This window comes from Plectropomus leopardus, chromosome 4 (assembly GCF_008729295.1).
Source record: "Plectropomus leopardus isolate mb chromosome 4, YSFRI_Pleo_2.0, whole genome shotgun sequence".
In the NCBI taxonomy this organism is placed as follows: Eukaryota; Metazoa; Chordata; class Actinopteri; order Perciformes; family Serranidae; genus Plectropomus; species Plectropomus leopardus.
Window position 1 is genome coordinate 19,259,002 of NC_056466.1, and position 13,421 is coordinate 19,272,422.

Here is a 13,421-nt window from a genome sequence, read left to right on the forward strand (position 1 = left end):
TCAACTTTACTGCCAAGTTTAAAGCATTTGCTGGAAAAATATTTAAAAAGTAATCAAATGTAATAACTAACAGAAATTTGATGAAGTAATTAAAATAGGTACACCCCTTTACATATTTAAGAGGGTAACTTAGTCCATTTGAAAAGTAAGCTTTTCCAACACTATACAAAACACATGATTATCCTCACTATACTTACCAACTCAGTCTGTAGCTTTAGATTTAAACAATATCAGTTATTGTGATGATTTAGATTTAAAAAAGAATTCATAAGGATTTATATACCTTGTTGTGTCTGCATATTGAGCCCAAATACATAAAGGGTTTTGGACCTGGGATCCCCAACTTTTTAAATATTCCATAATTCCAGTTGCCATGTCTGTGTGCAGAACAGAAAAGCATAGCTACATAATGTCAAACACTTTAACTCAAAAGGAAAAAGCTAAACTTATTGACTTCTTTCGGTGAGTAGTACAAAAACCATCAACCTCTGATCCTTACATTACAAATAAGCAAACAAATGTGATCATAAGAATCCATGTTTCTAAAGAGAAGAAAGGAAGATACTCCATCGCTCTCTCTTGTGTAGCCGAGTTGAAGTGACCTAAGTTCTGCTTTGAACTCTTGACTGCAAGTCCAGGAGGTGTGGTGTGTTTTCACTGCGTTACATAAGCATTTAAGCCACTTCCCCTCTTGTGCAGCCACAACAACAGTGCTGTTGGAGTTTATGCCACCCACACATTTAAGTATTTGCCTGGGCATGTCTTTATGTGAGCACATTGCAGATAGATATGTCTAAATAAAATAATATGACATCCACGCACCTGAGAGCAGGTTTCTGCATACATTTAGGGAAAAATGTGTTCAGTACCTTGGTTGTGTTTCAGTAATAATACCAGGAAATGTAGTGTGAGCTAAGAAGAAACTGAAATTGTATCAGACTTGACTGTATTACTTAAAGATATTTTAATGAGCTTTGTGTGCATTCTATCTTTTTTAACACACGCAATATCATAATTGAGGTTAATAAAACATGATAATTATTAATGCTGCTTGGTCTTTTCCTGTCAATGATTCACTTGGCACTCCCTGGCCTGTCATTGGTTCAACCCTCACACACTTCTTATTCACGCAACAGGTTTGTAGAGCAGCAGATAAAAAGCCTTTGGTCTGTGATTTGGTGCCTTAGTGGATCTTGTGCTGCCACTGAGAAAAGAAAGGAAAGGTGCAAAGATGGGCTTCTTCCTCTCAGCTGAGACCTGGACCCTCCTGGTGGCTCTCATCACACTGATTTTTGTGTGAGTGTTTCAGAATATTTGTCCCAGGTATTTGTACTGTGTGTTGTAGGTATGATATGAAATGTCATCTCATACTTTACAGGTATTCCTGCTGGAATTTTGGAACATTTAAGAAATTGGGCATTCCCGGTCCCACACCAGTCCCCTTTTTCGGCACTATGCTGGCATACAGAAAGGTTAGTGAACATACACTGTGGATTTATATGAGGGTGTACAAGCTAAGCATGTTAGTTCTGGGTGTAATATCTTGGTTGCACGTCCTCATGTGACTTGTGTTGTGAATTAAAAGAGGACTTGAGAAGTATCTACTCTGTGAAAATAGGAAGAAAGCCTAACCTGTTTGTAATCTTGGAGTTTCTAATAGCAGAATGTAACAGGAGGACACAAAGGTTTAGAAAAAGCTTAGATGGATTTGTAATTTATGTAATGACAGCTGCCTCGGGGATGAGTATCACATTTAGTTTTAATGTAAAACACAAACATTGTCAAGAATAGGACGATCCACCTGCCAGGATACTTTTTAAACCACAAGCCCTGTTTAAATTTGTATTATTATTGTAGATAGATAAAACAAAGACAAAATGTGAACCAGGTGACTTTTGAATAGTTTTCTCTGCTTTAAATTACTTATTTTGTGCTAACGATCTCTTCTTGTTAACCATGCCACAATTTGCGGTTCTGAGTAAATAAATCTCAATCTCAATCTGAAAAACAGGGCAAAGTGAGAACAGTAACATTTGTAATGAATATCCATAGAAGTGATAAAAGTGTTTGAAACTAGTCTTTTCTGCCTTGTCGATATCTAATCTTTGCTTACTGATTAAATGTTATGCCTCTGTAGTTATTCATGGCAAAGTTTAAAAACCTACATGATGTTTTTACAGTGCACATACTGTATTCATCAAAGGTGTAGTTGTAGAGTTTAGATCTCTAAACGGATGATGCCTCACACAGTTTTACAGCTTTTAAGCTTTGAGCAGTATTTTTCGTAGGTAAAAGGTGAATGAAGGTGATGGTTATGAAATATGATATTTGAAAAACCCAAGCATGGCTTTTCAGAAAGAATGTCCTGTTTACTCAGGATAATCCACTGACCTTTCTAATGACTGTGTTTAAGAAGAAAATACAACTGAATAATATCTGGTAGAAAATAGTTCCTTGCTAAATAATTTCACTGCTTTAAATTTTCTAGGAAAGGGAAAGAAAAGGGTATCTGTTATAGCCTGTTTAGAGTTGAATTCCTTTATAAAAGAGGAAGTGTCTCAGTTGTGTTATTACATTTTGGCAATGAAAGTTCCCATTTTCCTAATGTCTATGATGTCAGTGTTTAAAATAATGTTATTTTATAGCTATGTAACTTTTTGGTATCAGCTTTGAAATGAAGAGCTTGGGATGACTGAGTAACCTGTTGATATGATGTTAATATGCACCAAGTAATGACTCCAGATCTATATCATTCAGAATTTTTTTTTTTAAACGGTGTGGACTGGAGTCATATTACTTGGGCTTGAGTCAGACTTATAATAAAAAAATGGAGGACTTGACTTTGACACCAGTGATTTGTGACTTCACTTGTACTTGAGCTTTTTGACTTGAAAATACTTGATACCTTCGCCCCCAAGCCAATTTGAGAAGAGAAAGTTATAGACATTTTTTCCAATATGAGATGAGATAAATATGACAGACAGGACAGAAAAAGACTAATTTCTCTTTTTTTTTTTTTTTTTTTTTTTTTTTGTGGTTAATAGTGCTAAATGCTATGGAAAAGCAATGTCATCTCTACTCCTTTTATGATTTTATGAAGTTCATTCACACTCATTTTAACCATAGACTGCATAAATAATAAACATAGCTACTGTGACGTCATCCATTTGTTTGTAGAGTGCCATTGTAAAGCCTCAAATTTGGTATTTCCGCTGTCGCCATCTTGGTTTTTTGGAGCCAAAAGTGACCATATTTGGGAGAGAGGCTGGTGTTTTGGATGATAAAGGGATTGATCTGACTGACAGACTGTGTTGCCGCCTCACAGGCAGCTTGTCACACAGCGGCCCCTCTTAACTATACATAGCTTTGGGTCTTAATAAAATGTAAATGCGTGACATATAAATAAAAACAAAATCACCACCACACAGTTGAATGAATGTTAAAATTAGCCATAGAGACCAAAGCTGTCTTTGTACCAGGCTGTAAACATGTTTATTTCTGTTTTTAAGTTGGGCATTTTAACACGGGGGTCTATGGGGACTTTCCTGTTCTGGAGCCAGCCTCAAGTGGCCATTCGAGGAACTGCAGTTTTTGCCACTTTTGCATTTTTCAGCCTTGGAGGTTGCTGCTTGGTTAAGATAAATAATCATAGTTTTTAAAATGAATCCAAGATTTTTGTAAAATTAATGTATCACTACACCGTTGTTAAAATGACATTACATTTAGTGCAAAGCACATTATTACTTGATTAGGACTTGAAACTCAAAGTTTAAGACTCTAAACATGCCTCTCTTGACTTGGGACTTGAGTGCAGACACTCGAGACTTACTTGTGACTTAGGAAATAATAACTTGGTCCCACCTTTGGAATTCAACACAATTATTGTTAATAATTTGCATATTCAAATACAACAGTAGAGTGTTGTATACTATATGTTAAAGTGGACTAAAGATTTAAGAAATTTGGTCATTTTGTAATCTGTTTAATATTATTCTTAAACCTAGGGATTCTTTACCTTTGACTATGACTGCTTCAAGAAATATGGGAAAACATGGGGGTAAGTCTGCATGTTGTACAGTGTGTGTGTTTGTGTGTGTGTGTATGTGTTCCTGCATGCATACAATGTATATCTGATCGTTGTCCTTCGAGAACATGAAGTATCTCTATTTGTAGTACTGTATGCCTGTATTACATGATAATTTTGTATGACTGCATTAAAATCTTGCCCTGATGTTATTATTTTTCTGTTCATATTCTTGTCTATTTTTTTTTAATCATATTTAGCATTTTTGATGGCCGTCAGCCTGTGCTGTGCATCACAGATCCTGCCATGATAAAAGCCGTCCTGATAAAGGAGTGTTACTCTCTCTTCACCAATCGCAGAGTATGTACGCTTACTTTATAATACATTCAATCACTCACAGTGGCCGCTTAAAGTCTCCTCATTATCGGCATGTATTTTTTAACTCTTTTACAGAACTTCCGTCTGAATGGGCCACTGTACGATGCCGTGTCCATCGCTGAGGATGACCACTGGAAGAGGATCCGCAGTGTCCTCTCTCCCTCCTTCACCTCAGGGAGACTGAAAGAGGTACATCCCCTCTCACGCCCAATACCTCCTCTGGTTTTTATTGCATGCTGAACAAAACAAGTTCAACCAAGGTCTTTGTTGTAACTTGACTAGATTCTTTGTAGAACAATGGTTCCCAACCTGTTTTACTTGTGGTCCCTGAAAATTATGTAATGTTTACTTTCAGCCCTCAGCACAAGATATGGTCTCAGTTTGGACGTGTTTGCTTTTTTAGAGGCCTGATGGAGGGAAAGTATCCAGTATTTCATACAAAAAAGCAAACATTAGAAAAGAGTCAGAAAAACAAACCTAATTAAGTTTAACAGAAACTTTTTTTCTCTCTTTATTACTATTTATCATCTTATGGCACCTTAAATTGATCCCAGAACCCCTTTTTTGGGGTACTGACCCTCAGGTTGGGAACCACTGATCTAAAGCATTGGTTTCTAACTGGTGGGTTGTGGCCCAAAAATGACTCGCAAATGTGTCAACTTTGTTAAAATAAACACTTTATTTTAACAAAAAAAAAAACACTTTAAAAAAACACTTTATTTTGAAGTACAGTGAAATTTCAGCACAGAGCTCTTATTTTATAGCGCCTGTCTGTTTATTCTTGCAATATTCTATATTTCTTTGGGTTCTAAGTCAATGTGCTGTTTACATTTTGTAAAATCAAATTGAATATATGGTTATTTATAGAAAATGGGGATCTTAAAGTAATGACTAAGGAGAAATCTGGACCTCGTGGCAGAACCAGTTGGGAACCACTGATCTAGAAGAAACACAAACAGAAACAGCAGGAACTCTGTGCTGGTGTATCGTACTGTGTGTCCAATATTTCAGTTTGTTTTTTTCTGTCTGTCTGTCCCTGTCTGTGCCTCAGATGTTTGACATAATGAAACACCACTCTGCTAATCTGGTCAGCAGCATGAAGAAGAAAGCAGACAAGGATGAGCCCTTAGAGCTGAAGGAGTGAGGACATTTTGTACTCCAGCATATTCATTTAAGTGTACCCCAGAAAATATATTAAGTCAACCCTTTTACAAACATGAAGGTCATCTCTGCTGTGTTTGTTTGCTCTTTAGGTTCTTTGGGCCTTACAGTATGGATGTAGTAACCAGCACGGCCTTCAGCGTCGACATTGACTCACTCAACAACCCCGCAGACCCTTTTGTCACCAACATCAAGAAGATGCTGAAGTTTGATCTTTTCAGTCCTCTCTTCCTCCTCATTGGTACATAATTCATTTTATGGCTGTGGAAAACAGCTGTTTGTAATTTGTCCTTCACCTGGCTGGAAAAACCATAAACATCTGCACTGCCAATGTTTACAGCCCCTGTCTGTCTGATGTCCAAAAGATGAATGTGTTGCTTTCTGCTTAATTACAGCTTTCTTCCCCTTTTTGGGTCCTGTTTTTGAGAGGTTGGAGTTTTCCTTTTTCCCTGCATCTGTCACAGACTTTTTCTATGCTGCACTGCAGAAGATCAAGTCTAATCGAGAGCAAAGCAAGCAACAGGTATGGCTGTCTGATACAAATACATGTATCAGCAGATCCAGAAAAAAATCAGAACTACTCACGGTTATGTCTTCTTTCAGAGTCGAGTGGATTTCCTTCAGCTGATGATGGACTCCCAGAAAAACAATGACTGCAGTAATATGGAACAAGAAAAAGGTGACTGACACACACACACACACACACACACACACACACACACACACACACACACACACACACATACAGTAGGCTCTCTACATACACAAAAAGCACAACTTCAAGCTTTGCTAAATCATATCTACTTGTTAACTCCCCAGGTTTAAATGATCATGAGATACTTTCTCAGGCAATGATTTTCCTCTTTGCTGGCTACGAAACAAGTAGCAGCTCTCTCACTTTCTTGGCTTACAATCTGGCAACAAACCCGCACATCATGAAACGGCTGCAGGAGGAGGTTGACTCCACCTTCCCTAACAAGGTATGTTGGGAAAGGGGAAAGAAGAACGTTTGAGGTGAAAGGAAGGTCTTAAAAATAATAACTTTGAAGCTCCTTTTATTGGTTTTTGTCCACTTGAGGGCAGAGGAACTACACAACAAATTGACACATCCGTACTTCTCATACATACCCTTGACAAGAATTTTGGACATTGTTGAAAATTCGATCTGTGGCAAGCAAAAGTTTATGATACTAACGCAATTTTTTTCTGCAAGAAAATCTTCACAAATTAACACAACTTTTATGATTTTTTAAAGCACAAATACAGTGCCAGAAGTAAAAAGCTAACGTTGGGCCATAAAAGAACTACACCACAGTTACATGATTTAACATCACCACCACAATGAGGCTGTAAAGCCATGTTCATGGGGATGCATTATGTAGTCTCATTTAGCAACGTGTTGACAGCCGCTGTTTTTCAGATTTGTAAGGTCTTCGAAATTTACAATTCGGGTACTCACTAATGTATTTTATATTGTAAAATGGAACACAAAAGTCTCTTAAGCTTGTGTTAACCACAGACATTATTTTAGGCATCCGACCCAAAACCCATTTACAATAACCCACTGACTCTGAGATGAGGGAAAATTAAGTGCAAAAGTGCTAACTCATTTCTGGGTTTTATGAATCTGTCCTGCACCACAGGCTTATGTACACATGATTGAAACAATTTTTAATGTTGCACAGAGCCCACCTGATGACTTAAAGTGAGTATTCAGTTTTCTTTTAGCTCAGTAGTATGGGTCATCAGTTGCCAGCTGTTTGAAGATGAAATGCTTCCTTGTGCTGCACTCGGATATGTTGTCATGACTCTGCGTAGGCTCACGTAGACGTTAACATGTATGTTCAAAGAAGCGTAATTCCATCTTGAGTTCATCAGCTATTCGCCAACATTGTGTCTATTAGCTAACAGCCAAAAAGCTACCTACTGTATTATAGTTCAGAACAAGGTTAACAAAAATGGAGTTTGCCTATATCCAGCCTTTATGCTACACAAAGCTAACCAACCAGCTGCTTTGTATTCACCAGGCAGACTGTATTATGTCTTCTGAGCTAAACCTATGAAGTAGAGTAACTGTGTGTTTTATAACCTCAGTACCTCTGTCAACCATCACTGTATCCCTTTAGCACTTGTTGTCAGTGGTGGATTGTAACCAAGTACATTTATTAAAATACTGTACTTAAGCATGAATTTGAGGTACTTGTACTGAACTTGGGTATTTTCTTTTCATGCTTCTTTATACTTTTACTCCACCACATTTCAGAGGTAAATATTGTACTTCTTACTTCAATGCATTTATCTGACAGCCTCAGTTACATTTTTTTGTATTAAAAACATAAGAAAGGGTTTATAAAATATGATGTTTTGTTATAAATTAAATAATCAGAGTTTATACATGTACAGCTATCATCAGTCCATTAAAAAATATTCCATTCACAGAAATTAATTCCCTGCTATTTTGGTACATATTTAAAGTTTTTTTTATGTGATTTTGAGTTTTGGGGAGTAACACTTGTTTATAATTGTTTATAGTTTAATTTTAGTTTAATTTGTTTCATTGTTTCATTTTGAGGGTTTTATTTTTCTCATAGTTTTGAGTTTTGGGGTGTTTTGTTATATTTTCTTTAAATTTGAGTTTTTGGGTGTGTCTTTTTTAATTTGAAGTTTGGGATGTTTTTTCTTAAATTTTAATTTTTAATTTTTATTTTTATTCCTTTAAAAAAATAAAAAGTAAAAGTACATTTTCGTGATTTTTCATGTAATAGTACAGAGTGGTTGTTTTGTCATGTATATGTGTGTCTGTTTTTGTGTAGGCTCCTGTTGAGTACCAGGCTCTGATGCAGATGGAGTATCTAGAAAGCGTTATCAATGAGTCTCTCCGATTGTACCCCATCGCCCCGCGTTTGGAACGTGTGGCCAAGGCGACTGTTGAGATAAATGGCATTGTGATTCCAAAAGATATGGTTGTCATGGTACCCACATGGCCTATTCACCGGGACTCTGAGGTGTGGCCCGAGCCTGAGAAGTTCAAACCTGAGAGGTATAGAAAGGATTCATATGTTTAGGTTTACCAAACTAGCCACAGAGACGACCTGAGTTCTGCAGGTCATTGCCTTGTTTATGTGAATGGTACATTATTTTGTGTGTGTGTGTGTGTGTGTGTGTGTGTGCGCGACCCCCAGGTTCAGCAAGGAAAACAAAGAGAGAATTGATCCGTACACATACATGCCTTTTGGAGCAGGGCCAAGAAACTGCATTGGGATGCGATTTGCTCTGGTGATGATGAAACTGGCGATGGTGGAGATTCTGCAGAGGTACAGCTTCTCTGTGTGCAAGGAGACTGAGGTGAGATCACAGAAGTTCATCTTTACACTGCTTTTTATTGGGTTTTTCTTTTCTACTGTGTGTGCATAATCTTTTTTATGGTGACTGATTAAAACGGTACAAATTTTATTGATTGCCAGTGTGACTGGGATGTTGAGGGTTATATAATGGCAAAGATTATGAGTGTTGTAAAGGTCTGTCTGTTCAAAGATTAAAAGTCACAATCTGACAGTTTGAACAAGATTACATGTGATACTGTGTGTGCTAAAATAGCATGCTCAACACACTATTCTTTGCATATGGTTTCTGCCCTCTGTGATACTGCCAGTTTTTGTTTGTTGACACTTCTTGTCTCTTCACATGTAATTTCCTGCCAGATCCCCATAGAGATGGACATCCAGGGCTTGCTGATGCCAAAACGACCAATCAAACTGAAGCTGGTGCCACGTTCTGAACCCTCAAACTAAAAAAAAACTAAGCAAGATAAAGAAGAATCTTTTTAACTTTGTCGTATACACACCTATTGTGAGCGAACACCATGTCTGTTTTTATCATGGGAATAGTACAGTTGTGTGTACAGTTACTTCTCTTTTTGTCTGTCAAAGCTTTTGTTGAAGTTCATCCCAAACTGAATGACAAATTTGTAACGCCTGTGTAGTCAATAAAGGATAGTTTGGATTTTTCTCATGCACACTGTCATTCTTATATGTGATCTGATCAGTGTTAAAGCAAAATGCAACCGATGAAAATGCGGCTGAACTACAGAAGCATGACAAACATTTTAATACTGACAAAGACAATTTAAAGAAAATATGTCTGACATTTCTCTTCCAGTAGGTCACTTGTGATTTTAGGTATGAGCTAAGGCCAAGTGGACAAAATAACATCTTACAGTAATACCAAATGACAGCACCACCCACTACTGTCTCATGGCTTACACTTAAATCAACACTTCACTGATAACAAAAGCTTTACCAAAGAAGGAACCGATATCTGTCCCAAACTGATTGCTCAGGCTTTCATTATATTTTGCAGGAGTTTGTGTATTTTGTGTTAAATTTGCGAGTGGAATAAAAAAATACAGAGGGCTCATTCAAATAGGCCATGCAGTGAGTTAATATTTGACCAGATATCTCAGTTATAAATTGCATTAAGTGGCATGCTGTGATTACATCTTAAGTACTGTGTGTGTGTGTGTGTGTGTGTGTGTGTGTGTGTGTGTGTGTGTGTGTGTGTGAGAACAGCGCTCTCGTGTGGATGGTCCGTTCTCAGTTTTTGTTCATATCTTGTCCACGGGCTCCTGCTTCCTCACAGATCCATTATCCATGTTTTTCAACCATCTTGTTCTTTCCATGTTTATAAACAGAGGGTAGAGATAAAAAAAAAAGAAAGAAAAGAAAATTCTGAGGTGAGCAAACCAACTACACTGCAGACACCACATGTTCTCGGTGCAGGAATTGAGGGAGATTGAACAGATTAAGTTATAAAAACAGATGAAATCTGTGATGCTACACCAGACCCGTGAATTAAATGCACCATTTTCATTTGTTTGATTTGCACCTAAACTGTTGCACAAATAATCAACTCGAATCCTTATTGATTTGTTTTAATAGCTGTAACCTGTGTGATTTATCTATTTAACCTTTACACATATTCTTTTGTTTATTTCACAGAACCATAGGCACAGATTCAAACTTATTACGACCTGCAAACAAAAAGGCACTAAAGAACTAATACATTTGCAGTTCTGAGTAACGCCACACAGGTAACAGTGGATAATAAATTTCGAGATACTACTAAAGTCAACCCCCAGTTTCCTGGTGTGACGACATGAACTGCAGCCTATCAGCCGAGATGCCCAGATGTGGCATTTAGGGAAGAAAAGCAGCCATGATGGCAGCTGTTGTGTCTGGTATAGCTGTGTGTTTCTATTTCTGATGTCAGCATTTTTAGTGTCACAGATTTTTTGAGGTACTACTGCCTGACATGGATTTTCTGCAACTTTCTCTTGTGCATTTTTATTAAATTTGAGGCAACTTATTTCTGCACTGTATCAGCATTGTGAATGGTTAATCCTGACTCATATTTTTGTCTAATTAATTCATTCAAATGTAACTTTATTCCTTTTAGTTCACTTCTGTCTTCCTCATTGTGTTTTTAAATGTGGTACCTATGCTTTTCTTGCCTCATGCAAAGAGATAAGAGATGAGATACTTTATTGTCATTCATTTGTATACAGTGCAGTAGAGTACATAGAGGAACTATCAGTTGTGTTTCACTTGGCCTGGTGCAAAACAAATTACGCAACATAAGGTGCAAGATACAAAAACAGGTACAAAACAAGATATAAGACAAGATACACACAAACAGTGTAACAGCAAACAAATACAGAGCACTTTAAGCTGTTTCAGTGTTTAAAAGATGCCATACGCTACAAATAAAATTGGCTTGCCTTGTTGCTTATGTTATCTTACACTAGACTGAGGATCTTTTAGGTCCTAAAAGATTAATTTTCAGCCCTAAAAATGTGTACACAGGATCAAGTAGACCTCAGTTGACATGTTTTGAAAAAAGGGTTTGAATAAGGGGAGCTATGTCAAATAATTTTTACATTTTTTGTTCGTTTGTTTTTTTACTTAGGGGAGGGACATACTCTAGATCGTTCTATTTTTATTTGTTTTAAAAAACTATCTAAACCCCATAACCTGCTGCCGTGTTTGACAGGCAAAAAATGACCAAAATCAAGCCATTTATCAGTACCAGTTTGTTTTGGCAATATGTTTTATTCTCGTGCTCTTTGTTTGTTGCATTGAATACCTACTTTTGCTGTGAATATAAAAAACATATAGTTAGGGCCTACTAATTGTGGAGGGAGGGCAATGCATTCCCCCTGTTACTCAGGGAAGCTCAAGGAAAAATATTTGTAGCTTTAAAGAGAAAGAAAATTTAAAAAAAATCTCACACCCCAGCCACCACCCTCCTTTGATAAATAATGAACACTCCCCAATCAATGTGGTATGCTGGATCCCATTCTTGAAACTGACAGCTGAGGTGCTGAACACATATTTAGTTTGACTGTCCAGAAATGGCTTTTAGTTATTAAAATGCATTTATAAATATTTACTAAACAGAAACATTTTAGCAAGGAGAAGAAATTTAAATGTGACTTTATTAAATGAGGAGGATATACATGGGTTTTGCATATGTGCTGTTTTTTTTTTTTTTTTAACTAAACAGTTAACAGTTTTGAAAACAGTAAATTCAGTGGTCAATTTTAAAAATTTACAAATGATAATAATGACACAAGTAGGCACAAACCAGACCAAAAAAAATCTGATTTTTTAAGTGGTATATGAGGGAAATTTCTTTAAAATATTTATTTTATAAATGTAACACTTAGCTAAAATAATTAGCTAATTAAATATATACTATTCATCCTTGGAGAAATTTGAATTTTTTTGAATAATAGTTAGATCACAAATCAGAGTGAAATGTTCTTACCAAAATCTCTTTGGAGGTACATAGTAGTACAATGTACACATTGAAAAAAAAAGTGTTTTCAGGTTTCTATGATATTGTTACAGAGGGTGTATTCGTCATTCATATCAGTAATGTGTCTATAAATAACAGAATTTACTGGATAGTATCTGTCTATGATTTTAAAAGGCAGCTCTTTAATTTAGTTTAGCAGCACATATTTGTAATATGCAAGCGTTGAGTCTTTTTGATTATCATTAGAGCAGTTTCCGAGGAGGCCCTGAACGCAGCAGCAGTCCCGTTCCTGCAGAGACTCCGCTCCAGTTCTTGCACCGACTAGGACTCCATGTTGTTCCGACAGCCACAGAGCGAACAAGTGCTCTGGCCGAAAACTCTCACGTTGCAACTCTGTGTGTGCGAGAAGTAAAGTGTGTGTGTGCGTGTAAGTGTGTTGACCCTCTGATAGAAGATGGCAGACTACCGGGACGACACCGGAGCTAGAGCCCTGCTTGCTCTACAGTCAGCACCATGCAGTCCCGTGCGCGTCGCGGTGACCTCGCATGCCTATCACCAGCCCTCGCTCGCCCTGCTGGGTCCCCCGATGATGGAAGCCCGCTCCGACGCCGGGATTTTCCCCGTGCGCCTCGCTTGTCCTCCTCCGCAGGCCCTGGCCAGACTCGAGGGCCGGGACTTTGAGTTTGTGATGCGCCAGAGGACGGTCACTATCGGCCGGAACTCATCTCACGGCTCCGTGGACATCAACATGGGTCACTCGAGCTTCATTTCACGGCGACACCTGCAGATCACCTACGACGAGGCCAGCGGGTTCTCCCTCCGGTGCTTGGGCAAGAATGGCGTGTTCGTTGACGGGGTGTTTCAGCGGAGAGGGGCGCCGCCGCTGCCGTTACCCAGAGAGTGAGTGAAGTCAGTTAGCATAGCCGCTACCGACCGATTAATTATGGCAACACTGTGGTAGCTGTTGCAGGGCTAACCAAACTTTTCAATGTATGTAATGATGTACTGACGGAGCCCGTGCTATGTTATATTTCGTATCCCC

General features: G+C 37.8%; 2 protein-coding genes across 2 annotated transcripts in view; both read left to right on the forward strand.

Moving 5' to 3' along the window:
• Positions 1-1,169: 1,169 nt before the first annotated feature.
• Positions 1,170-9,570, forward strand: LOC121941720 (cytochrome P450 3A40-like). Its single transcript, XM_042484574.1, has 13 exons — positions 1,170-1,296; positions 1,379-1,472; positions 4,005-4,057; positions 4,285-4,384; positions 4,478-4,591; positions 5,454-5,542; positions 5,656-5,804; positions 5,959-6,086; positions 6,167-6,242; positions 6,383-6,543; positions 8,377-8,603; positions 8,746-8,908; positions 9,265-9,570. The coding sequence occupies exons 1-13, from the start codon at positions 1,232-1,234 to the stop codon at positions 9,352-9,354; spliced, it is 1,509 nt and encodes a 502-aa protein (XP_042340508.1). The 5' UTR covers positions 1,170-1,231; the 3' UTR covers positions 9,355-9,570.
• A 3,123-nt stretch (positions 9,571-12,693) lies between these two features.
• Positions 12,694-13,421, forward strand: part of foxk1 (forkhead box K1) — a 31,296-nt gene continuing 30,568 nt past the window's right edge. The window contains exon 1 of the mRNA XM_042484573.1: positions 12,694-13,279. Within this exon, the coding sequence (XP_042340507.1) occupies positions 12,834-13,279 (446 nt within the window). The 5' untranslated portion in view covers positions 12,694-12,833. The remainder of the gene's footprint in view (positions 13,280-13,421) is intronic.